Source organism: Chrysoperla carnea, chromosome 1 (genome assembly GCF_905475395.1).
Source record: "Chrysoperla carnea chromosome 1, inChrCarn1.1, whole genome shotgun sequence".
Lineage (NCBI taxonomy): Eukaryota > Metazoa > Arthropoda > Insecta > Neuroptera > Chrysopidae > Chrysoperla > Chrysoperla carnea.
The window spans coordinates 86,783,824-86,808,663 of record NC_058337.1 but is presented as its reverse complement, the minus strand read 5'-3'; the positions used below and the strand labels follow the sequence as shown (position 1 = coordinate 86,808,663).

At 29.4% G+C, this 24,840-nt stretch overlaps 1 protein-coding gene across 1 annotated transcript in view; it reads right to left on the bottom strand.

The window, feature by feature from the left end:
- The window catches only part of LOC123290629 (disintegrin and metalloproteinase domain-containing protein 12-like), a 65,894-nt gene that overhangs the window by 9,277 nt on the left and 31,777 nt on the right, over positions 1-24,840 (bottom strand). The window contains exons 2-9 of the mRNA XM_044870883.1: positions 7,054-7,157; positions 3,947-4,102; positions 3,566-3,874; positions 2,440-2,622; positions 2,186-2,355; positions 1,909-2,057; positions 691-1,327; positions 29-230 (exon numbers count right to left, since the gene is read on the bottom strand). Coding sequence (XP_044726818.1) covers positions 29-230; positions 691-1,327; positions 1,909-2,057; positions 2,186-2,355; positions 2,440-2,622; positions 3,566-3,874; positions 3,947-4,102; positions 7,054-7,157 — 1,910 coding nt within the window. The remainder of the gene's footprint in view (positions 1-28; positions 231-690; positions 1,328-1,908; positions 2,058-2,185; positions 2,356-2,439; positions 2,623-3,565; positions 3,875-3,946; positions 4,103-7,053; positions 7,158-24,840) is intronic.

Here is a 24,840-nt window from a genome sequence, read left to right as displayed (position 1 = left end):
GTAAGTAAGGAAAAATATAATTGCATACCTTTCCATCACCACATTTTGCACCATCTGGTGTTAAACCAGGATCAACTTCATTTAATCCCAAATCCACTAACGCATTACGACATGGTATAATGGAGCCTTTTGAATTGATAAAAGTATGTGATATAATTGCAACAGATTCCATACCAAATTCCAATTTCTCATTTAAATGACGGCAATGAAGCATTCCACAAAATACATTACTGAGATTCAAAAAAAATTTTCATGAAAATAATTTTACTATTGAAAATGTATAATTCTTTTAATAAAAGAAATTTGCTTAGAGTTTTTAAAAAAACGTAATATATTGCCTGCTCAGTTTAAGAAACGATCAAAATTATGCGATAAGATAATTCTGAATTTAGAGATTATGCTGAAAATAAATAAGTAAACTGGAAATTGTTAGCTGGAAATACCTCCATTTGGTCCTAAATTCGTGTAATTTGAATTTGCGTTGGGGGTGATAAAGCTCTAAAAGGGGATGCGAATAGCAACCTAATTCTTAAGAAAAGCTTTCTTTTCTTAAGAAAAGAAAGTTTTTCTTTAATATTGAATGGAAAGGCATAAATGTAATGTAAGATTAAAAAAAAAAAATGTTATGTTGATATTGTCAGTTTTTAAAGCAAATTTCTTATCCATTTTTATATAAACTGCACAACTTACTCATCCCTGCACTTAATATACGACGAATTCAGTCGATTATAGCCACAATTTCCATGTCGTGTCCCTTTATTATTTAACTTATAACACTCATCACTAGATGAACCCGAAGGGCCCCATAAAATTTTACACTGATCACTCCGAGTGCGGCATGAACCTTGATAACAGAACGCTTTACCTCCATCACAAGTTTCAGTATCCATTTTATATACATCATTTGGACAATATTCAGACTGACCAGTACAATACTCAGGAAGATCACACTCATGGTCGGCCGATCGACATAACGTACCAGCAATTTTTGGCCGACATGTCAATAAATCACAACATTCCCCGGTAGCACAACTAGCATTTGAATGTAACATACATGTAGTAGCATTACAACATGGGTTTTTACAATTATCAACAATTCCACAGTCACATTGTTCACCAGGTTCAACAAATCCGTTTCCACATACAGGACTATCGAACAAATTTTCAGGTTTGTTGCGTAAACAATAATCCATGCCATGTTCGAATGCATTCGCTAGATATTCTAAGCTACACGATGACCAATGTTTAGGTGATAATGAAGAACTTGACGGTGACATAATACATCGTTCATCTGGGCAGTTACACTCGTTTGTATCATGTTCCATACCTGCATAATACAATTTAAGATGAGTTGATTATATGAAGGATACACATTTTTTAACGATAGTTACTTTTTTGACATCATAAATTTTCTAATATGTTAAGTACACAACTTTAGCGGACGATGAAACAAAAAGAAAAATGGTTTTGTAACTGCTTTTGACTTAAAGTTTATTTTCAGCTTTCATAGATTCTAGCGTGACAAAGGGGCGGAGTAAAATGTAAAATTTATAAAAACCCCGACATAAAACAGCCAGCCTTTACAAGCATAAAATATTGATCTCAGTTATCTTTTTCTGAATTAGCGACGCCTATTTTTGTAAAATTTAAAAATTCGAAAACTATAATTTCAATTCTTATGAAAATACATTATGTGTGTCTCGGAAACAGTTTACTTTTATAGGTAGTTCAATATAAATATTTTTCTTAAATAAAATATACTTCGTATTGAGATTCCCATACGTATTAAGAAAAGAGTTGACGATCTTTAAATGGCTAAAACTTTTTTAATAGTATTTATTCTGATACACCCGGTATATATGTATATTAAAATAATAAACATGAAATCCAGCAGTAAATAAAACTTACCAAAATTATGGCCCATTTCGTGAGCTATAGTTGTAGCCACTAATCCCACTGTACTTGAATGATCCATAGAAACTCCACCAGAAAATTCATACGTACAAATAGGACCTTTTAAAGCTTTACCAACAACTCCACCTCCAAACTGAATTCCACTAAAATTATAAAAGATTACAGAGTTATTTTCACTTTAATGACATAAAAAATTAAATCTTCAATATCTATATTATTACGCGCATGACTGGAAAACGGCTAAGGCTATCTTGATAAAGAAAATACCTACGTTAATAATTGTGCATTATCGTTAGGATGTTCTTTGATCAAACGTTCACGACGATAATGCAAAAAGCTTGTTAAAGTTGTATCACCATTTTCAGATATTTTTATTTCATCAACTTCCGTCCAAACCACAACCCCAACAAGGGCAATAAAAATATTTAACGGAGAATATAACTAAAACAAACATAAAATGGCTTTGAAATTTTGTACCTATAATTTGTGTATAGTATATTTAAATTGTAATATTTTGTTACTTACCGCATTAATAATATTAGCAATATTTTTGCATCGATTATTTACTGTTCGTAGATTGGACTCTTGTTTTTTGTACTCTAACTGATCTACAACCATAACTAATTCCACATATCTTGATCGTTTATTAGCATTATATGGTCCACGAATGTTACTTTTATGGCTTGCTGATCGATCTGATCTTTTATACTACAAAAAGAGAGATTGAAAAATTAGTGTCCTAGCAAGATGTTTTTACAATTAACTGAGGTAAAGTAATTGTATTAACATAAAGCCAGGTTGATTACCGTCATGCCTTTGCAAATCATCATTTATGGTTTTATGATTCTTACAATAAAAGTAGGTCGAACAATTTTAATTAAAAAAATGAAATGACAGAAAAGAGTCAGCTCTATAGACCAGCCTAATTATGAAAAAAACCATATCCAGGTACTAATTCATAACTACAAACAGTTTGCAGATCATACAAGTTCAGTAGATCGAAAGCATGAATTAAGACTGAAATCCAAGGTTTTCTTTGCAAAAATAACAAAATGAAGGCCGATATAATTCGAAAAAAAGGGTCTTTCTCGGTTTTTTACAAATATCTGCAGAACCAGGCTCACAACAGACTTGAACCAATACAAAAGTTGTAGAATTTTGAAAAATCTACAAAATGGCGGTCGCAGAAGTCAAATCGGTTTATTAGTTGATTGTAAAATTACGAAATATCGCAAAACGCATTGTTTTTCAATTTGCAATAGTTAATAGCTCTAATATTTTCTGAAAAGATGCGCATAAGTGACTAAAACCATAGATGTTGAATAATTAATAATTTTCGAGATATTCAATTAATAATTAGAAAGGGTACTATTTAACAAATTAATTTGTTCAGCTTTAAATGGTCCGATTGTGATTTTACGAAAAGCATTTTACTCTTGAAGACTTGCACCTTAAATTTCTCATTTATTCTATACTCATATTTATGACATTAAGTGACATTATAATTAACAAAAACGTTCCTTATAAAAAAAAACTTATTGTGCTAGATTTTTAACTCAGTCAATTGTTTGTTTTCACGTAGATTGGGCGTTTATCTTAAAAACGCCCACTCTATATGTATATGTTTAAAGATATAATTATTTATACAAACCCTAAGTATCCTATTAAATTCACGATTATCAATTATTGCTTCTGATGAGGACGCATTCAACGGTGAAATGTTCGAACCTTCATAGCCACATTTTTTCTTCTCCATCAAATCCGAATGTTTATATAAATAATGATCATTAAAATTTTCCAAATCATTCTTACTACTATTACTTTTTCTAGTTGATTCTATGTAATGTAATTCATTACCATCAAATATTACACCAGATAGTTTATTATCACATGTAGATATGGCAGCCCATGAATGTTCTACGCCATTTAACGAGCCTTGATATTGACATAATTCTATGTCCTGTAAAAATTATTTTTAAATACTCGTTTAAATTTTAAGGGATTTTTAAAATTTATTTTATTGCATACTTACATTAATTTTAGGCTTTTTAACGACAGATTTTCCTTTATGTTGATATCTGTGAAAATAGCCTTTTGGTATTAATTCTCTATTTAATTTTAAATTTAATAAATGCTCTTTTCCATTTATTTCTAATGTTATTTTTAAGTCATGTACGTGACTTCCATCCTGAAAAAAATAATATATATAAATTTTATTCAAGGCTTAATTATTGTTTCTTTATTTCTATGATCAATGTTTTTAACCACTATTTGAATACATTATATATGAGGGAACAGTTATTTTTTTAAGGTAGTACGAGTACTAAGACAATTTTAGATTTAGGGTTGAAATAATTTGTACCTTATTTTCAAGTTTGATAATAATTTCATAAATGTAGACGAAAAATAAGAATAAAATTTTTCGATATATTTTTCAAAATATCAAAAGCTAAATAATTAAACAAAATTTTCAATTTTCGTTATTTTGAAAATTTTTCCAGATATCGAAATATTTTATTCTTACTTTTCGTCTTATATTGTCAAGTTATAACATAATTCATCATCAAAATTGAAAACAGAATTGATTTAGATTTGGTCCAATTTCATATAAAAAAATCAAGCTTTATTGCCTTGGTGCTCGTACCTCCTTAACTTGTCATATAGAAAATCGTTTGAAAAGTTTTCCGTAATATTTTGTTCCTCATCCAAATTTAACAGATAGTGGACAAATTTTTTCTTAGTTTATGTGTTGGCATTCATATTTTCAATTCTTCATGTTTTCTTTTTGTATAAATACATCCGCACAGCCTTTTATTTGATGGAAATTCAGTTTGATCAATTTCTTTTAAGCTTCGATATTTAAAAAAGTTCCAGTTTTTTTTACGTCTCATTTTCGAGTTATAAATACTCACGAGATGAAAGACAAAGTTAATTGAAAATTTTAGGAATCAAAGTAGAAAATCCTTGTTTGTAACTTTCAGTGTGACACTAAAGGCTGCTTTAATATTGTTTCATTTACATTGCTTTTTGTAATCGAATACCTGAGTAGATAAGATTAACTAGAATTCTAATATGAATATATTTAGCTATATTACATAATTAATCACTTCCGCAGATCAGACGGATCTTTATTTTGTTATAATAGACTTTTACTTAGCCTCCCAATAACCGAAAATGAATTGAAAATTTAATCCGTTTTAATACGGTTTTTGGATACGTTTTTCCATTAAATATTATTGATTAAAAAATTATTGAAACGAACTCACACAGAGAGTGAACATAGTTCAGAATTGAAATGGATTGAAATTTTTCAAGTGATGAACGAATTAAGTGTAAATCCTGAATTTGAGTAAGATTTAATCCGTTCTCGATTATTGAGTTTGAAGGTTTCAAAGTCAGTGCTCTTGTGTAACTTTTCGAACTTTACAGCTTTATTAAGAAACTTTATTTATCAAACTCGATCAATTAATTAAAAATTAGTTTTAACAAATTTGACCTTGGATTGACTTTTAAATAGTATTTACATCTATGATTGAATAAATATTAGTGTTCGCGTTAAAAAAACAACTAAACCTTGAAAGAACCCTTAAGTATAATCAATCTCAGTATACATTATGTCCCGTTTCAAGTGTAATCCTCCTCGAATTCAGGAGTAGGGATACTGATTGTAATAATTTTTTTCGTAAGTTCAACTACCCTCGAATTTTGGAGGGTGTTTGATATTTACTACTCAAGAAAACATATCAAATTATCGATGATTTTGCATACTAATAGCATAAACTGTTTACAAATTTCTCAAATACTCATTTGTATATATTTATTTTTTTTTGCAACATCAATCGGCTATAATGGCGCCTGCCTGATGATAATCAATTTATAAAATAATAATATATTTGAGTTCAATGGCATATTCAGAAGATCATTATGCAATGAAATTACTAAATTCCCATACATAATTACCTACCACAATGATCGCGTCATTATGATTCACAACAATGAAATAAAATAATACTTTGCCATGGGTAACATCCGATGATAATCACCCAGCATGCCATGACGTACAATTGAAAATGACACATATTTTATAATGTAGTTTTAATTTTATTCAATTTAAGGTAGTACCAGCATGAAATCACTTTTCGACAGATTTGGCCGAATTTTTTTTCTCGGGTTTATAATAGCTTTATTTATGAATTCCTAAAATTTCATAATTTTTGACCGTTTAGATCGCGAGATATTTAAAGACAAAGTTCGCGATTTTGAGGGTCATGTCCCATTTAAACCATGTAAAATGTCCGGTCTCTCCAACAATTTTTATGATATTATTATATATTGAAGAAAAGGTAGAAAAAAATGTTTATACAATAAAATTCTAAAAAAAAAATTTAGAAATTAATTTTCACTTTCGAGATATTAATTTTGACGTAAATTGATCGAAATTGGGACGTTGGCATAATTATTTCCCATTTTAAACGGTCAAAATTTCTGAAACTTTGGGAATTAATAGTAAGCATTATTAAATTCTTAAATTTAATTTTTCGTTAAATTCTGTCGAAAAAAAAATTGTACCATTGCTTTAACATAGAAACTGCAAATACCATGCTGGAACATCGTTAATTTGTTGAAATTTAGGTTAAAATATTTAGAAAATTAAAACTTAAGGATGTACGGGCGCCAGGATAATTTAGGATAAAAGGCTTGATTTATTTGTATATGAAGTTGTACTAAGTCTAAATCAATTCTGCAAATTTTAGGGGGAGGCGGTTGCCAGACTATTTAAATAAATAAATGACTTCAAAAGTAGGCATATTTAACATTGGTCTTTCGGATATTTCTCCAAAACTGGTCGGTGAAAATTTAAAAAAAAAACCATTCAAATTAAAAAAAACCTTAAAAAATTATTGAAAACAAAAAAATCACGTTGTGCCCGACTAATTAAGGATTTATGGACACGGTAGTAGGGATACAAATTAAAAAATATATATTTTTTCAATTTTGATGGTGAATTATGTTATAATCTGACAATAGAAGACGAAAAGTAAGAATAAAATTTTTCGATATCTGGAGAAATTTTCAAAATATTGAAAATATTTCTTGGCGCTTGTACTACCTTAACTTAATAACTTGTAATGAACTTACATCTTCTTTGGTCGTAGAAATTTCACGTTTTTCTCTGCCATGATATATTTTCGGTTTAACTAATGTATATTTAGCAAACTCTGGAGTTAGATTATTTTCAGTCACTGAAAAAGAAAATCTTTATTAGAATCGAATATTTTGAAAAATAATGGTAGATCTCGAATTGATAAAAATAAATTATAATTTTTTTATTTTCTAAGTCTAAAACATTACATTTTCATTCTTTACACTATTATTGTTCACACAATAGACAATAGATATACACATTCGTCTATTAACTTGCCTTCTACTTTTCAGGATGTTTATTTCAGTCTTTAAAAAACTTTACCATTAAGAGCAATATTAAATAAATAACACTATTACTAATCAAATTTCAATATCGAATGATATGCGCCAATATTTCAATGAGTATGAGTTCATGTTTGAATTAAAGCTCTTCCAGAAACTTTACGTAAAATTAGCAAATATGAATGAAGACGATTTGAATTATCTCGAAAATGAAAAGTTAAAATTAATGAAACGTAATTATATTTGAGCATATGTTTATGAGACATTGCTAGAGACTAGCTTGTTATCCACCCGCTTCATTGGGCTTAAAAGTAAAAACCACCGCGGTATAGCCTTCAACTCTCTTGCTCTCACTTATCCCCCTTCCATAACACTGGGAATAGGGAAATGTATTGTTTAACATAGCTAACATATATGTACAGTTTTCAATTTCTTTTTTAAATGTAAATAGTCAAAATTCATTAAGTGTATCAGAACAGATGGTCATAAATTGTATATCGTTCATAATTTTTACAGAAATCTTTAATTTAACTTTAAAATAATGTTCATAGATGGCGCAGTGTAGCTTATTAATTTTCTCGTCTAAATTTTCGGTATTGCATTACTTGTATATTATGCAGTCGATTATTCAGTCAAGTTTGATTATTCAAGAGGCAAATTTAATATATTAATTTGTAATGGGTGCATTACACAATCGGAAATAATAAACTAATACGAGGTGAATAAAACGTTTGATTATATATTTATATCAGTAGTCTCAGGCAAAATAATTTCCTGTAAATATCTCAAACTAGGTCAATGTTTCTAAAACTAATAATGATTAACTTTTGTAAGTATATTTTATTTACTATTTACTGATTTAGATTAAATTATTTGCCTAAAAATTTTCCTTCAACAGTGTTTTGGTATAAACGTTTAGTTAGCCAAATAAATCTTTGGCAAATCCAGGTCCATTTTCGTTTTATAAAATTAGCATTTTTTAATAAATTAAGTCATTTTAAATTGAAAAGTATTTGAAAATAAGTTTTAAATAATATTTTATTTTGTTAAGTGCTAGCAAAAACTGATGAGTTGCATTTCATTACAATACATTCAACAATAAACAAATTTAGAACTCAAGATTAAGGAATTTTATTTTGAACATCGCTACTCGATTGGTTCCAATTTTATTAGCTTTCAACAAGTCCATTTTTCTTCTAAAGTATTGTACTGTCCTTTATCAAGTAAACAAATCGAGCAGTTATTTAGCGAGATAGTTTAAATAAAAAGAGACATATTGATATGCTGGTTTGAAGTAAGATAGCAATCGATAGCCATGATCATAATTTGTTCATTAAATGTAGAAAAATTCTTAAACGTAGTGAAATGGTAACTCGAAAGTTTATGCTAGACAAGATAAATAAAAATTGAATGACAAAAATCAACTTAAAATATTAACACAAAAGACAAATGATCACAAAAATTATTCACAATAAACTCTAAAAATCATGACGATTGTAGCGATCTTCGTCTTGCATCAATTAAAATTTCTTCCATATCTAATTGTAACTCTAATGCAATGTCTAATGGTAATTGACGTAATTGTATTGCAATACATTCTCCAAAAATATCAAATTCATTTTCAACTTGACTGTGCGTACGAGATTCTTTGCTGAATTGACTTAAACTATTATAAAAATCTATTGTATCTTCTTTCAAGGACCATTTTTTATTAATTGATGATAATGATTCATTATGTGCCCATACATTATCACTTTTCTTTGAATTATTTTCACCAATTAACCAATATTGAAAACTTTCAATAAATTTATACAATCGTTTAAATATCATTTGGTATATTAAGAAATGATCAGTATCAATTATCGAACACATATTTCAATTTTGTGTATATTATTTGTATCATTTTTTGTTGTTTTTTTTTTTTTTAGATGTTCAAATATTGTGTGACAGTTTTAAAATCATAATTGTTGTAATTTTATAAATTTAGAAATGCCATGGTAATGGAGAATTGTTTTCATACTTCCTAATTCGTTCCAATCAAAACAATTTAATTTTGATCTCATTCAACGACTGCCAAAACACAAATTCTTTCGGTTAGCAAAAATTTTGTTCGTTTCGGGTCGACTGTATCTTACACCACAAAATTTTTTTTACGTTAGATAAGTTTGAGAATAGGTTGTAAAATAATTTTCACTCTCCTACCTCCACTCTAAGTTGATGAAAAAGGGAATGAGAGTTTGCGTATGGAAGCCCCCTTTAAAAAAATTTATGGACACACTAGCTGTTACCCGCCCGCTTTGCTGGGCAACATTCCCACTTGCACCCCCCCTCCACATTTCCTTGCGTTGGATAACAGTTTTGTAATGTACACGTCATGCTCTTTTATTTGATACCCCACTTAGGTATATTTGTAAATATTCGATATTTCCATACCACTTTCTCGCTACACCTTTCTACCCTCCGAAGGTTAAAAAATTTCTAAATGTAATTTAAAACATTCTGACCAAGTTTTGAACTATTAAAAGCCATAATTGAAAAATATGAATTTTTTATTCATGAACACCCCCGCAACCCCCCTTGTGGGTGGAATTTCGTAAAATCCGTTCTTAGCTGACCTCTACTTGGCAAAAGGAATATTCCTGCCAAATTTCAAGTCTCTAGGTCTTATAGTTCCAGAGATATCGTGATGAGTGACTATCTATCTATATAGATCTATAGAAAGTCTCCTATATATTTATAGATAAGGATCAATGTTTGCTAAAATTTCAATGTTACTATAGTTTTCTTAACTTCATGTGGTTTATAATATTTACAAAAGAGAATTCTAATTATTCTTCTCACAAGCAGTATGTTAGGAATGTTTTTTTATAAATCGAAAATCGGAAACCTAAATAAACATTTTATATAATATTTAATCTGGTCAATTTAAACACCTGATGGTAAAAAAATTCGTACTCGGCTAAAATATGGTCGGATTGATTAAAAAATTTTACGTGGGGTCAAAGGTCACAAAAACGAGTTTTTCGCGATTTTCAGGGAAACTGTAAGTTTTATCATAAAATTAGTCCAGACAAAAATTTTATATCAGATAATTAAATTAAAAAAATTTCTAAATACATTTTTTCCAAAAAGCCACCTTTTTATAGATATAACGATTCAAAAAGTTGGAAGAGTTTTAATCGAATATTCTATCACATTTCTAACACAAATGGGAACGTCATTCAGAGAAAGTCAGAGTGGTAAACTCTTCAAAAAAAAAATCTTTTTATAATATTTGTGGAAGCCACCTAAAATTTTTTAAAAAAATTGCTCTGCAAAGAATGTGTGCGCCGATATTACAGTATAAAAACAAGACTAAACAAAAAAATTTTCACTCTGTGTCTTGGAAACGAAGTGTTAGTGGACATATAATTATATGAACTGTTTTTCATAACATTGGCTCAAGAATATGCTCTTATATTTTTTCTACCTACTTAGGAAACACTCGGTATATTTGAAAATTTATACTAAATTGGACTAACGTATTACCATGAGTAGATGCATGAACAAAATGACTTGGAAATTTTAATTATTTAAATAAATCAGTGGGTTTTCAATAATTTCAGTTTAGATATACAATTTAGATTATACATGGTATTTAGGTAAACAATTAGCTCGGTTTTTATTGTTTTTACGCTAAAATAAATTACATCAGTATTACCACTAGGCATAAATAGGTCTTTAAGGTCGCAGTGCAAGAGGTTCTATTCAACTTAATCACCTCACTCCTACCATTATTTTATACATTTTTATTGTTAATTAAGGATCATAGACCTGGTTTTAAAAATAACACAGTGCATATAAAAACATAATTAGCATTTAAAAAGTCAGCAAGTAATAACGATCAATTTAATGTATTACGTAAAATGTAAATTGTATTTATTCTAAACACGCTAATATACACCGTATGGTTTTACTTGACTGCAATGCAATCATAATACTATTGTAATATCGTTGAATATTCTTCGTCTTCTGTTCGATACTTGGCCAAACACATTTCAAATATTTTAAGTCCTGGAAAGTTGAAATTTTGTAGGGTTGTTAAAAGGATGGGCATACACGTAATGATATGCCTGTGCATTCAAACCTGCAAAAAAACGACGTGACCACTGCTTGTGGCTAGTTTCTTGGCAACTCGCCACAGCTAACCTTATGTCTGTGCAGGTTTGCCAGACCACTCACACACATGGGCAGGTATCTTCACCTGTGCCGGTAGTATAAGAATCGAATTTCGATTCTTCTCCGGTCGACTGCACAGGTCGCTACGCCTGCACAGGTTTGCCTGCAGTGGCTGACACACACGCTCTGATTGTAACCTGTTCGGGTAAACCTGTCCGGTATACCGTTACGTGTATGCCTAGCCTTATATATCATCTTCTCGATTTCTATGATGAATGCATGAGATATTTTTACACACGTGTGTTCGTAAGTCGCCTTAGAGTTCAATTTTCTGTAAGTAGTGAATGTACTTTACTGCCAAAGCCAGTGGTGGAGGGGACAATATGTGACCCTTCTTCAGTGACCTTCGCACTTATTAGTAGATTAAAGTTAAAGCAAGTAGGAACATTACAGAGTCAAACCCTGAATAGGAACTGAAATACTATCCGTCATAAGAATTGAAATACATAATAAAGGGCATGAAGCATCTAAAACATCTGAACCGCAAGTGGTATTCCTATCAACAGTATCTGACCTGTATGACTAACCTCTAAATGAGATCTTAAATTTTCGTTTAAAGAAACCGCAAAAAAAAGTCTAACACTGGAAAAGGTGAAACGAACCCGAAATTGAGAAACTGATCAGAAATCGAAAGTATAGATGGATATGACACACACTAAGAAGAAGAGACACCATCGGCAATAAGTGGCAATAAGTCACTATTTAAATCTTTAAGGAGGGCCTGAGGACAGGTAGATCATGAGCAACATGACGAAGGACAGTAGAAAAGGAGATCGCAAAATCGTTACAGATGGATAACTTCTGTTGCGGCCCTAATTCCATAAAAACAAATGAGCCGATACAAACTGAGATGGGCCATAGCTTCCTCAACAATGCTCTTCCATTTCATGCATTTATCTGAGCCTTGGTCTTTCTTTTCTCCTGGTTGCGTATATTTTGGCGTTTAAAACACATTTTGGCATCATTCCTTCTTCCATTCTTTGAGCGTAGCCAAATCATTTTTTATAATTTAATAAATCTATGATTTCCCATTCTATGTTATTGATTTTGATTATTTCATAATTCTTCTTACAACCTTTCCTTTGAAAATGTCTTGTACATGCTTATTTTTGCTTCGTTGTTGACAATTTATCACAGCTATTTGAAGTATGATGCTACTGATATTCGTGAAAACATTTTAAGTATCATATGAACAGTTGAATTTCAACAGGCATTCATTCATTCTCGTTACTAAATATTTATTTATACTATTTACGAAGGAGTCTACTACTAATCGTGTATGACCCGGTTACTTGACCTTTGACCACATTATATCAACTTTATTAAATGAATTAAGTGTCATTGATATTAGTAAAGTTTTTTTTCTTTAAAAACAAAAAATATAGCATTTTGATATCCATAATTTGTTTATACATCTTTGAAAAAAAATCCAAACAATAATGATTTCTTTGTTTGTGCAAAATGTTATCACTTATAGTCAACAGCCAACCATTCAACGATTATTGTTCATGTGTATAAGTCTCTCTATGCAAAAAAATAAATTGGAGATAACTTGTACATAAAATTCAATAAATTAACTTAAAAATTCAATAATAATCTTTATGCGTAGCCGTAGAATATTGTAAGATCTTTTCTTAGGATTCAGAAAACAAGTTGTCTAATATGTATATTCTGAAGAAGCATATTTTTGTTATATATTAATTTTTTTTCATATGTTAATATTTGGCGCTAACTAGTTTATGGCATAAATTAGTCATATTTAAACAAAACTTTTTTGTTCGATTGGTACCACACACTTATGAAACATTTAGTCTTGGAGCAAAACAATTTGTTTAACAATCACTTTTGCTAATCAACACTAGTGTCAGTCACTTCGGTATAACATTTTACAGTATTTTTTTATTGAATTAGCACAGTTTCATGGTACATAAATATCTAAGCCTTAAAGCGAATGTTTTCTTACTCGATTAAGGCATAAAAATTATACATAAAAAATTTGGAGCACACTGTACAATTATTTTTATTTGAATGATAATATTTATGATAATAAATTTCATCATTTCTAAAAACAGTAGTTAACAGTTTTTTTTTTTATTGTTTTATAAGAGAAGAATTATTTTATTCTATTATAATTGATTTATGTCTTCATAATTATATGTTTGAGGTTTTTTTATTGTTGTTTGTAATAAAATTATCTTAATCTAAACTAAATAAAGTTAGCTACTTAGTTGAATATCCCATGATGCTTGTTTTTATTTAACCTTTAATTTTTAAGAATATTTGGAATTACGATTTCTTATTTCGATAATTAATCATCATGAAATAATATTAAAACGTTACAGATCACATTATTTTCATAAAAAATGTTAGCTTAAACAAGAATCGTTGAATTCTCTCGTCAGTCACAATGAAAGGAATATTTACATGGGCGGGTGTATTCTTACACTTGTCTTTGTCTATTATGCGACTACAACGTAACGTTTGATCAATTCGAAAACAACTTGGCAGTTCAGTTGAGGGTCCGGCATTGTATTTTTTGGTAACATATGTATTTGGTAACAGATTCTCGAAAAGTTCCCTGAACAAAGGCACTTATAGAATGCCTTAGATTCCTAGACAATCGATGAGAGCCTTCAAATTTTCCTTACTGTCTAAAACTACAGTTGATCAAAATTTTTTAAAGCAAAACGAATACAAATACCCGTACAACAATATTAATAATGGAACTTAACTTAGTCCAGCTTTAGAGAAATATCCCAACAATCAGGCAAGTAAATTATATATTAATAATCATAATAATAATAATAATGGGATTTTTTACGTTTTTGAGACATACATCTATAATAGATGCCACCCACATCATTTAGTCTTCATTTACTTTAAACTACATCCGAATATACAATTAAATTTATGATGCGGGTGGAGTCAGATACGTTGTTCTTATCCAAGCGACGACAGTGTGATCAATTTACCGCCCCATTAATTGTAATTAATCAGACTACCACTGCCTGGATTCGAACTCGCAACCTCCCAGTCTCAGTAGTCAAACGGTTAAAGGCTCGCTCCACCACTTAGTCGGTTAAGTAAATTATATATTATTTCTTTATCAACGACTCACTACGATATAGCTCACTAGGGTATTTAAGACGCTTCGTTTCGTTTATAAGCGCCATGTATATAAAAAGAACAGCATTTGGCCATACCTCGCGTTGTTTGAGAGTATTGCTGAACTATTTTATTTGTTTGTTTGAGAGTTGTTTATTTCACATTGCAAAACGAAGTTCTCTAGAACTTCCTATATTATAACCTTAATTTTTTGTCTATGCTTTCTATTCTTCTTAAAAGCGGTAAAGAGAGATTAGAGCAAAATGTAGAGGGTACTAAAGGATCAAACACATTTCTATGTAAGTTGGTTGAGTTAAAAGACTACTAAACCATTTTTATGTGCTAAATTTGATTATTAGTAGCATTATTTTATTTAACGATCCAAGTTCAATATACCTAATAACATACAAGATTCAAGTGGAAGCAGAAGCAGACGTTTCTTTGTTTGTTATTTAAACAAAACATGTGTGAAGTATAATCTAAAAGCGGATCTTCCCAGAGTTGTAGTTGTAAGTAAAGTCGTCAGCAGTATATCCAGCAGATACATATTGCATCTTCTTCAACAGTAAAAACATTATACTCTCTCGAAATATAGAAGCGTTACATGAGGGGGTATAAAAGAAGAATGTACGTATGTATGTATGTATCCATATCGTTGGACGTAACATTCAACACAGTAGTTCTAAGTACTGCTTCTATAACTATAACAAAAAAAACTTGAACGAATAGTCTTTACGTTAATTCAAAAAGTTTCGTTTCAAATCTATAAATAGTACATCATTTTTTAAATACTTTTTAAAATTTATTATAGAAGAGTGAATTTTTTGTTTCCTTAATAAATATTTACTTTGTATGTGATTAAATTTATCAATATGAATAAAAAAACAGAAAATCACTGCAGTTCTGCAATTTTATTACAAATTTTGACCTCTATATTTTTGGATGCTCGAATTTTTATGAGGCCGAAAATTTTTTGGAAGATATCACACAACCAAAAATGAAATTACTTAAGCATGAGTGTTTAAAATAACAGCTTTAGAAACTATAATATAAGACTATTTGGTATTTCGATAAAAAGGTTGAAAAAGGTTATATTTGAATAATATACCGCTTGTCGAAAATTTACGGTAGGAAAAGAACTAAGAACTCTAAAAAAAAAGAACTTTATTCAAGCGGTAAAAAAGTATGTTGTTTTGGCCAAATAATTTACTGATACTTAAATGAACTTTAGAACAAGTGAAATTTACAAAAGTTAATAAAATCCCGATCAAATTTTCGGGTACAGAACCCTAAACTCACATTTGAAACATAGCTATGAACACTCTCCATTAAATTACCTTTCAAAAGAAACAAAAAAAAAATCAAAATCCGGTCATCCGTTTTGACGAACAAAGTATTAAACAAATATTTCATTTTTGTAAACAATTTTGTGGAAAAAAACAGAACAAAATTTGTCTCTTCTTTACACTGTAAAATAGAGCTCGTTTTACCCAATCCGTAATTCAAAAATTATCTTGAAGTAGCTTGTAATTAAACATTTTTTGATGACAACACAGTTTTTGATTGTTGGAATGCAGTTATAGCAAACTAACCTCAAATAAAAAAAAAGTTACTTATACGACGGACTATTTTACGCTTATGAAGAATTACATGTATTAAGTTAATACATATTAATTTGCGAGCGCTTCATTTGAAAGTTAACATTCGCATTTGCATTCGCGAATATTGAAAGTAAACATTCCCATTTGCATTCTCGAATGTACAAAATACAACATTCGTCTCATCACTAGTCTACATAGTGTAATCTGCAAGGCCATTTCTCTTAGGCAGATAGGTATATTTGCACATAATACACTTATCAAATATTTTTGCCAGTTTATGATTACTTTAAATTCAGTTAGTAAAATTCAGTGGAAACTATAATTACTATTTTCTTTGTTAATTCTCTGTTGCTGGTTGTTACGTGAAAGTGAATTAATAACAATTTCGTTTTAAATTACACTGTAGATAATGTCTAGACAAATTGTATGAATCAAAAGTTATTTATTTTGAAGATATAATTTATTTTTTGAGTGCCTCACCTGTTCCGGTATTGAAAAGCAGATGGTCTGAGACATTTAAATAAAAATGATGCTAAAACTATTCGTCAGAATATCGTATCGCACCTTTTTAAGTGTCATAGGCAACAGCTTCGTCAATTAAATAAAATAGTATTTAGGTGTTGCTTTAAAGGATGCTCCTCGTTTATATATTTTATAACCCTCTAATTATTTCAATTTTAAAACTATGTATTTAATGGGTTTTGTCCTATCTTTATCCGTAAACTTAACCTGAAAAATTGCCATTGAACAGACTCACCTAAGACGGTTCAAGTTGGCAAAATAGTCAAATTTCCAAATTCCGACTCTTTAAGAATAATTAAACAATACGGTAGTTGCCTGAGGTTTGCCATATTACCCATAGTTCCATAATAAAATTTTAAAGTGAAAAATGCTTTAACCAAAAATTGTCAAGGGCAATAGAGGCCATCCACTTATGCCTATGACTTTGATCTGAAATTCTAGTTTCAAGGCCATTTGACCTTGATCTTCAAATGAGCTTGAAAATTTACCTGAATTTGAAGGTTATTAACACAGACGAATGATCTTTATTGTCCTTTATAACTTTTAGATAAAACATTTTTTGAAAGCTAGCGTATTTTCTTTCGATTATTGCCATTTTTTAAGTAGTATTTCCTCCGAAAGCTAACGATTTTCAATACGTTTTAAATGAAGCATGATAAATTATAACAATCAACTTTCTATTTGAAAGTGTTATTCTATCTCTGACCTTTTAGGATTTAAATTAACTATTAAGGCAACCCGGAGAACTAAGTCTAATCAAATGTCAGAACATGATGTCAACCTTCAAATGCAGCAACTTTTGTTAAGATATTTTTTTATTGGTTAACTACAAAACGAGCTATTGACCATAATAGATATTCAATATTATTTCCAATTGTTTCCAATATGAAAATAAGTATGGGCGCCAGCGAACGAGAATGAAATTCCGGATACTGTATACTGATACGGCACTGATAAATGCAAGTGGAATAGCGCACAGCTTGACAGTATCCATTAGTACTCCAAAGACAAATAAAATATACAATGAATCATAATATCGCTTATACTATCCATCAAACAGTTACAAAACACCTTTTGAGTACACCGGAAATACCTACTTTTATAATAATGTTTGAAGCATTTGTTGTCTGCATAAACTGTTGTTGAATGGAGTTAGTTGTATGCTGGCTATTAAATTTAATGACGAATTGCAATCATAAACTTTTTTATGTATATTGCTCACGCTCACATAATGACCTTCATATTTTCAAAATATATTAAAAATTCTATTATATTTTCAATTAATTTATAAATGAACAACAATGTTTTTGTTATAATTTTATCTTAAAAGTTTTCTGATGCACGTGCTCCATTTTATTTTAAAACACGTATAAAATGATTCTAATTAAATAATGTGACCCATAAGTGAATCTTATCTTTTTATTGAGTTGAAATTGGTAACGTAATGTAGGTTATTAGATATTGAATTAGGTAGTTTAAATTAAATTTTAATGGTGAAATCAATCCGATTTATTCTCTCAATAACTAAGTAAGAATAGGAAATGCCAAGCTTAGCGATATAATTGAAATTGAGCCAGCAGTGGACAATCCAATCTGTGCATTTCAGTCCTTTTCTAAATTCCAACTAAATCTAAGGAAGCACATTTTTCAAAAAATCGTAAGGCTTGGTTTGTCACTTTTCGTACAAGAATCAGCGAAGGCTATTAAATCAAGCCTTGATTCACCATCCCTTGCCCAATCCTGTTTAATTTGTTCCGCCAGGTTTTACCCAAAGCTAATAAATCAAATCTTGTTTTGTTAACCTTTGCCGAAATATAGTAATCAGTAATAATTGGTAAAACAATCCTTACCTAAGCCTCAACAAAATTTCATGAACTAAGTTTGTTATTAATTTTTAATATATTAATATTTTTTGCTGTTATGGTTGTTAAGACACCATGGAAATCATGGTCAGTTAAAAAAATTATTTTTACTTATATTTGGGCTTGAACAATGACCATGATACCTAAGTTAGACGAACACTTAAAATTCATGCTTGGCACGATGTTATCTTTCGATTTTAAACCATAACTGGGTCTGACTTGGTTTTGAAGGTTGGACCCAACAAAACAATTATTTGGAACAATTACAAGTTTGTCTATGCTCAGCGAATGAATTCTATGATAGAAGACCCTACATTGGCAAAAGATAGATGCAGACTTTCACGCGCAAAAATTTTTTTTTTAGATTTGAGTTGGGAGTAAGTCTTAGGCGATCTTTTGTACAGTGACCAGTTTGATTTATTGTACCTCCTCTGCTTCAAAGGTGCTCCAAAAGCCCTACAGCTTAAATAAATTTTAGGATTTCGGATTTTCCTGAGTAACGATTTATTTATTTCCCTTGAGTGGAGATCAGTCCACCCCAAGTGATGGAGTCGTTTGAGAGTTTTGCTTTCACACAGAATGTGTATTGCAGTTTCCTCCTCTCCATTACAGAATCTGCAGAAATCGTTTGCTCTGATTTTTGCTAAGGGAAATTTTTTTTAAAGTTCGTATTATTACATTGAACATTAGTGTAGTTTTAAATAAAATCAAAACTTTATCTTAGAAAAAAGTGCCATAGAAATTATATGATATAAAACAAGAGTACTTAGTTTAAGCAATTGACCATAGAAATTATTGATTAAGACCATATTTAACCTAGTTGCTCGCGCGAGTTAAATATAATTATTTGGTATAATCTGCTCTAAAGTATTGTAGTAAATTGTTGAAAAACTTTATGCTTGCTTTTATTAAGGTATTTCCAGCATGGTATTTGCAGTTTCTATGTTAAAGCAATGGTACAATTTTTTTTTTCGACAGAATTTAACGAAAAATTAAATTTAAGAATTTAATAATGCTTACTATTAATTCCCAAAGTTTCAGAAATTTTGACCGTTTAAAATGGGAAATAATTATGCCAACGTCCCAATTTCGATCAATTTACGTCAAAATTAATATCTCGAAAGTGAAAATTAATTTCTAAATTTTTTTTTTAGAATTTTATTGTATAAACATTTTTTTCTACTTTTTCTTCAATATATAATAATATCATAAAAAATAGTTGGAGAGACCGGACATTTTACATGCTTTAAATGGGACATGACCCTCAAAATCGCGAACTTTGTCTTTAAATATCTCGCGATCTAAACGGTCAAAAATTATGAAATTTTAGGAATTCATAAATAAAGCTATTATAAACCCGAGAAAAAAAATTCGGCCAAATCTGTCGAAAAGTGATTTCATGCTGGTACTACCTTAAGTAAATAATATTATACTTAAGATATACTTAAATCAAACATTCAATACAACTTAGAAAGTGTTTTTTTATATAAACAATAATTAATAAACATGGCATGTAATTTTATGAATAAAATCAATTATTAAATTACTAAAGTATAACGGTTTAGGTATTGTGACTTTCAGCAATATATTTTATGTATTTCATGGACATTTTAACATATAATTTTAATTTTTTATCATTCGCTATGGGTCAATATGATTAGTTTAAAAAGATTTGTAATTCACGACTGATTTTATGAGACAGTTATTAAGAGACAAGCCTACCTCTTAATAACAACTGCATGTAGTCTTTTTCCGATGGAATTTTCGTTAGAATTTACCAAATGCAAAGTGATAATGCAGTTTTTTGCGGAATAAGGTGTTGCAGTTTGAGAAGGTTGAACCCGTCACTACTGTGCAACTGGCGTTCTGAAGACAACCTACTTCGGCAACCTAACAGAATATTCTGCGGTGGTCGGCAGTTCAAGTTCAAATATTGCCTTTGTAAAAGAAGAAACAAGATCCGTTCGAACAGGTATTGCTATGAAAATTTTCCGTTTGAAGGCTTGGGCAAATGGAGTTATTTACACTGTTTTGTTGGTTATGTTTCATTTCCTCACTCTTATTTGAGGTAATTTTCATTAGGTCATTTTCATTTCAATAAAAAAAAGATGAGAGAATACCGAATGATCAATCATTTTTGTGAGTCATTTTTCAGTTTTTAAAAACTAGCCAATTATTTCTGAATAATTTTAAAATTTAAATTATTAAGAATATAAACTAATTATTTAAATTTTCTTTATGAGAAAATTGAGTAATTACTTTTGAAATTGAATCAGCGTAAATTCAATGACTTAATTTTATACAAAATATATTAAACAAAAACAATTTTAAATAATTATTAACTCATTAGAGTAGTTTAGCATTCAAAATAAAAACTAATTTTAGAAAAAGGTGACGATTCGAATGTTGTATTGAAAAAATTAAATCCCTTTACTATATTTAGGTACTATAATGGCTTATAAACATCAACATTTTAGACTGTTACATTTAAGAACAAAGGACATTAGGAACTAATTATAAGACGAAATATCCAAAAATTCAGAAGAATAAAGAAAATTTTTAGTTGGATATAATCACAGTATTCTTACTTCGTGTTGAGGAAAGGCTAATTATGTGTTCATTTTTCAAAAATAAACATTTTCTAAATCAATAATATATTAATTGATCTGTCACTAGAGTCTTACGTTCGACGAAAAAAGTGCTACTACTATTAACTAGTATCTGTGCCAAAAACAGAAAGCATTCTTATCAGTTTTTCGTACATGCTACCTACACAAACTTCAATCAGAAAATTTATCGAGAAAATTTGAAATATATTATTTCACTATAGACTGATCAATCTACATTTTTCTAGCCATAATCAAGATACAGTAAACCAATACATGTAAAAAGTCGTAAATTTTCCGTAGAATTCAATGCACTATTTTTTTACATCTTTTAAATAACCGGATCACATTCAAAATGGCTGCCAAAGTTGGTCGAAAACCGCGTACTTTGTTCGAAAATTTATTGAAAAAAAACTGTTAAAAATTGCATTTTTTTGAAACGCCCATATCTCTTTGAAAAAAAAATATTTTAAAACGACCTTTCAAAGAGATATGGGCGTTTCAAAAAAATGCAATTTTTAACAGTTTTTTTTTCAATACGTTTTTATTTTATAATTTTTTGACATCTAACTGGACTAGATCGATTCGAAATTAAAAGTTACGCATTTTTTGTTCGAAAATTTTTTTATACAAAGCGTATTTAAAAAAAAAAAAAAAAACTAAAAAAACGGTTTTCGACCAACTTTGGCAGCCATTTTGAATGTGATCCCGTTATTTAAAAGTGTAAAAAAATAGTGCCTTGAATTCTACGGAAAATTGACTTTTTACATGTATTGGTTTACTGTATCTCGGTTACTAAAATTTAACATTGTGCTCAAAATATATAGACTAGACTACTATGCATTATGAAATTCTAAACAGTTTGAAAATGGGCTAACTCATCAAAACATGTCACAAATTATTGCAAAATTAAAAGTGAGGTATGTAAAATTAAATATATTAGATACAATCTACAGTGCTCATAAACCGTTTGCTTACAAAGAAAATTGCTATTATATTTTTAAGAGTGTGAGCAGTTTTATTTATTAAAAAAACTTTTAAAATTGCATATTTCATTGCAGGAACAAAAAATAATCAAATGCCTGGAGAGTAGGATTGTTCTATAGTTTATAAGAACAAGATCCCTAGGCAAGTTTTCTGCTTGTAATATGGTGAATAAGCCGGAACAAAAAGCCGAGAGTGGAAAAGTTAAAAAACACGGATTCTGTCACATCTACCGAAAATCGAGACATTTTTGGTCAAGAATTTCATTTTTTTGGCACAAAACGTCACAAAGATAAATCTAATTATGGTGTTTGCAGATTATGCAAGACTAAAATTCCAAACTTATTCGGGAAAATATTTCTTTACATAAAAAACGGAATCTTTTACAACATTGATAATTTTTGTGCACTAAGAGGTAATTCAGGTGAAGGGCACCACAGCCTGTAGTAATTTCAGAACATTATTTTTTACTGTTTTATTCCATTATTACTATTAAAACATTGAAGAGACAAACCACAAAGTATATCTTCCCCTACCCACCATAAAGTTAATTATATACGCCTATGATGAAAAACAACACTAATTAAATGAAATTAAAAACATCTTTATTTTTAATTTAATTATTTATTATTATTGTGAATAATAAAGAACATTCAAAAATTAAACACTTCGTCAATTATAACAAAAACAATTTTATAAAAAAAAAAACTTTTAACAAAAAGAAAACCGACTTCAAAAGAAAAACTTTTCCAAAACAAATTAATATGCACTAAAAAGTAAAAAAATAACGATAATATAATATAGATAAAATTATTGTAATTTTGGGAGTCGGTGTTGGTCAAGGAAACAACTCTGACAGAACAGTTTGCTACATTAGCTTGGCTGACACCGACTCCAGAAATAACAATAATTTTAACTACATTATATTATCGTTATTTTTTTACTTTTTAGTGCATATTAATTTGTTTTGTTAAAAGTTTTTTTTTATTTTGTTATTTTTAGTGAATCTGAAGTACACAACTAATTTGCCACTAAAAAAAGAATCATCGAAATCGGTTGGCGGGATATTGAGTTATTCGTCCTCTTTTCGTGCATACTTAATGCAAATTTAAGACTTTTATAGTTTTCTCATGTATGCCGTTGTCAAAACTGAACCAAAATGAAATATGATCACACGGGAAGCACCAGCTTTCAAATAGATAAAGAATCATTTAAATCGGTTCACTCAGTCGAAAGTTATGAGGTAACACACATAAAAAAAATACAGTCGAAGTGATAACCTCCTCCTTTTTTGTTTGAAGTCGGTTAAAAATATATAAATGAGACAACTGTTTTGAAACAATAACATTTATATTTTATTGCTAAAAATTCCAATAATTATTAGATGATTACAAACTGATAATTATATGAGAATGATTGTGAGACAATAATACAATAACTATTCAGACATTTTTGGAGAAAACAACAAAAACATTATAATTAATTTATGTTTCAAGATTTAAATACAGCTGATTCATGAAATTATAATACTATGTTTGGCTTGGTGTTTTTACTTAATACCCTTGGAAAATATTACATATAAACTTGATTTCACATTTCATTTCCTCTATGTATGGACTTATATATAATAAAGCGTACTTTGTTCAAAACTTTTGTAATAATTTTGCAAAAGTATTGGCACAAATAGCTTGAACACTACCTACCTACTTCGGACACAAAAGTTTTTTTAATTTAATCAACATGGAATTGTTTAAAAGTTCGTAAATTTTTATTAACATTGTTTTTTAGGACTGAGAACAACCCTTTTTCAATTATTTAACTGCACATTAGCCATCGCCTAGCATGCAGTCGAGTACAGTAAATTATGGCACCGTTTTCGAGAGTGAATTTTAATACGGCTGACTTTCGTATATTTTATTATTTATTGAAATCAAGTAGGAGTGAAGGTGTCTTGCATCTAAGAGGGACTTAACTAGCCCGGGATGCACGCTTGATAAGTAGTCAAATTTCTTAATGATAAATTACAATGAAAGCAATTTCTTGAATTATAAGATAAAGTATAGTCTGTGTCAATAAAGGATAATTTGTATCGATTCTGTTTCAAAAAAATGCACGCCTTTATACAGAGTATACATATGCACTACAGTCTGTCGCATTTAAGATGAAGACACCCTCATATTTTTGTTATTAATAGGAATATCGATTTAAAATTTTGTACTGTCACACATTATGATGAGTCACATTTTTTAAGATACCTAACCGAAATCTGAATTTAAAAACTCAGCCTACTACAAATTGACAAATAGGGCCGATTCTTAATATTTTGCCTTGCGTTGGAGATGGTTAGAGATATCGAAAAAATTATTATTATTATTGGAAAATGTTTTATTAAAAATACCATTGGTATAAAAAAATATTCTTAGCAACTTTTTCGAATAATTTTTTTCGATAGCTCGAACCATCTCCGACACTAGACAAAACAATAAGAATTGGCCCAATTTGTCAATTTGTTTTAGGCTGAGTTTAAAGTTCAGATTTCGTTTAATAAATTAAAAAATGTGACCAACACTCTGATATCTAATCTCACTCTGTATAACTATG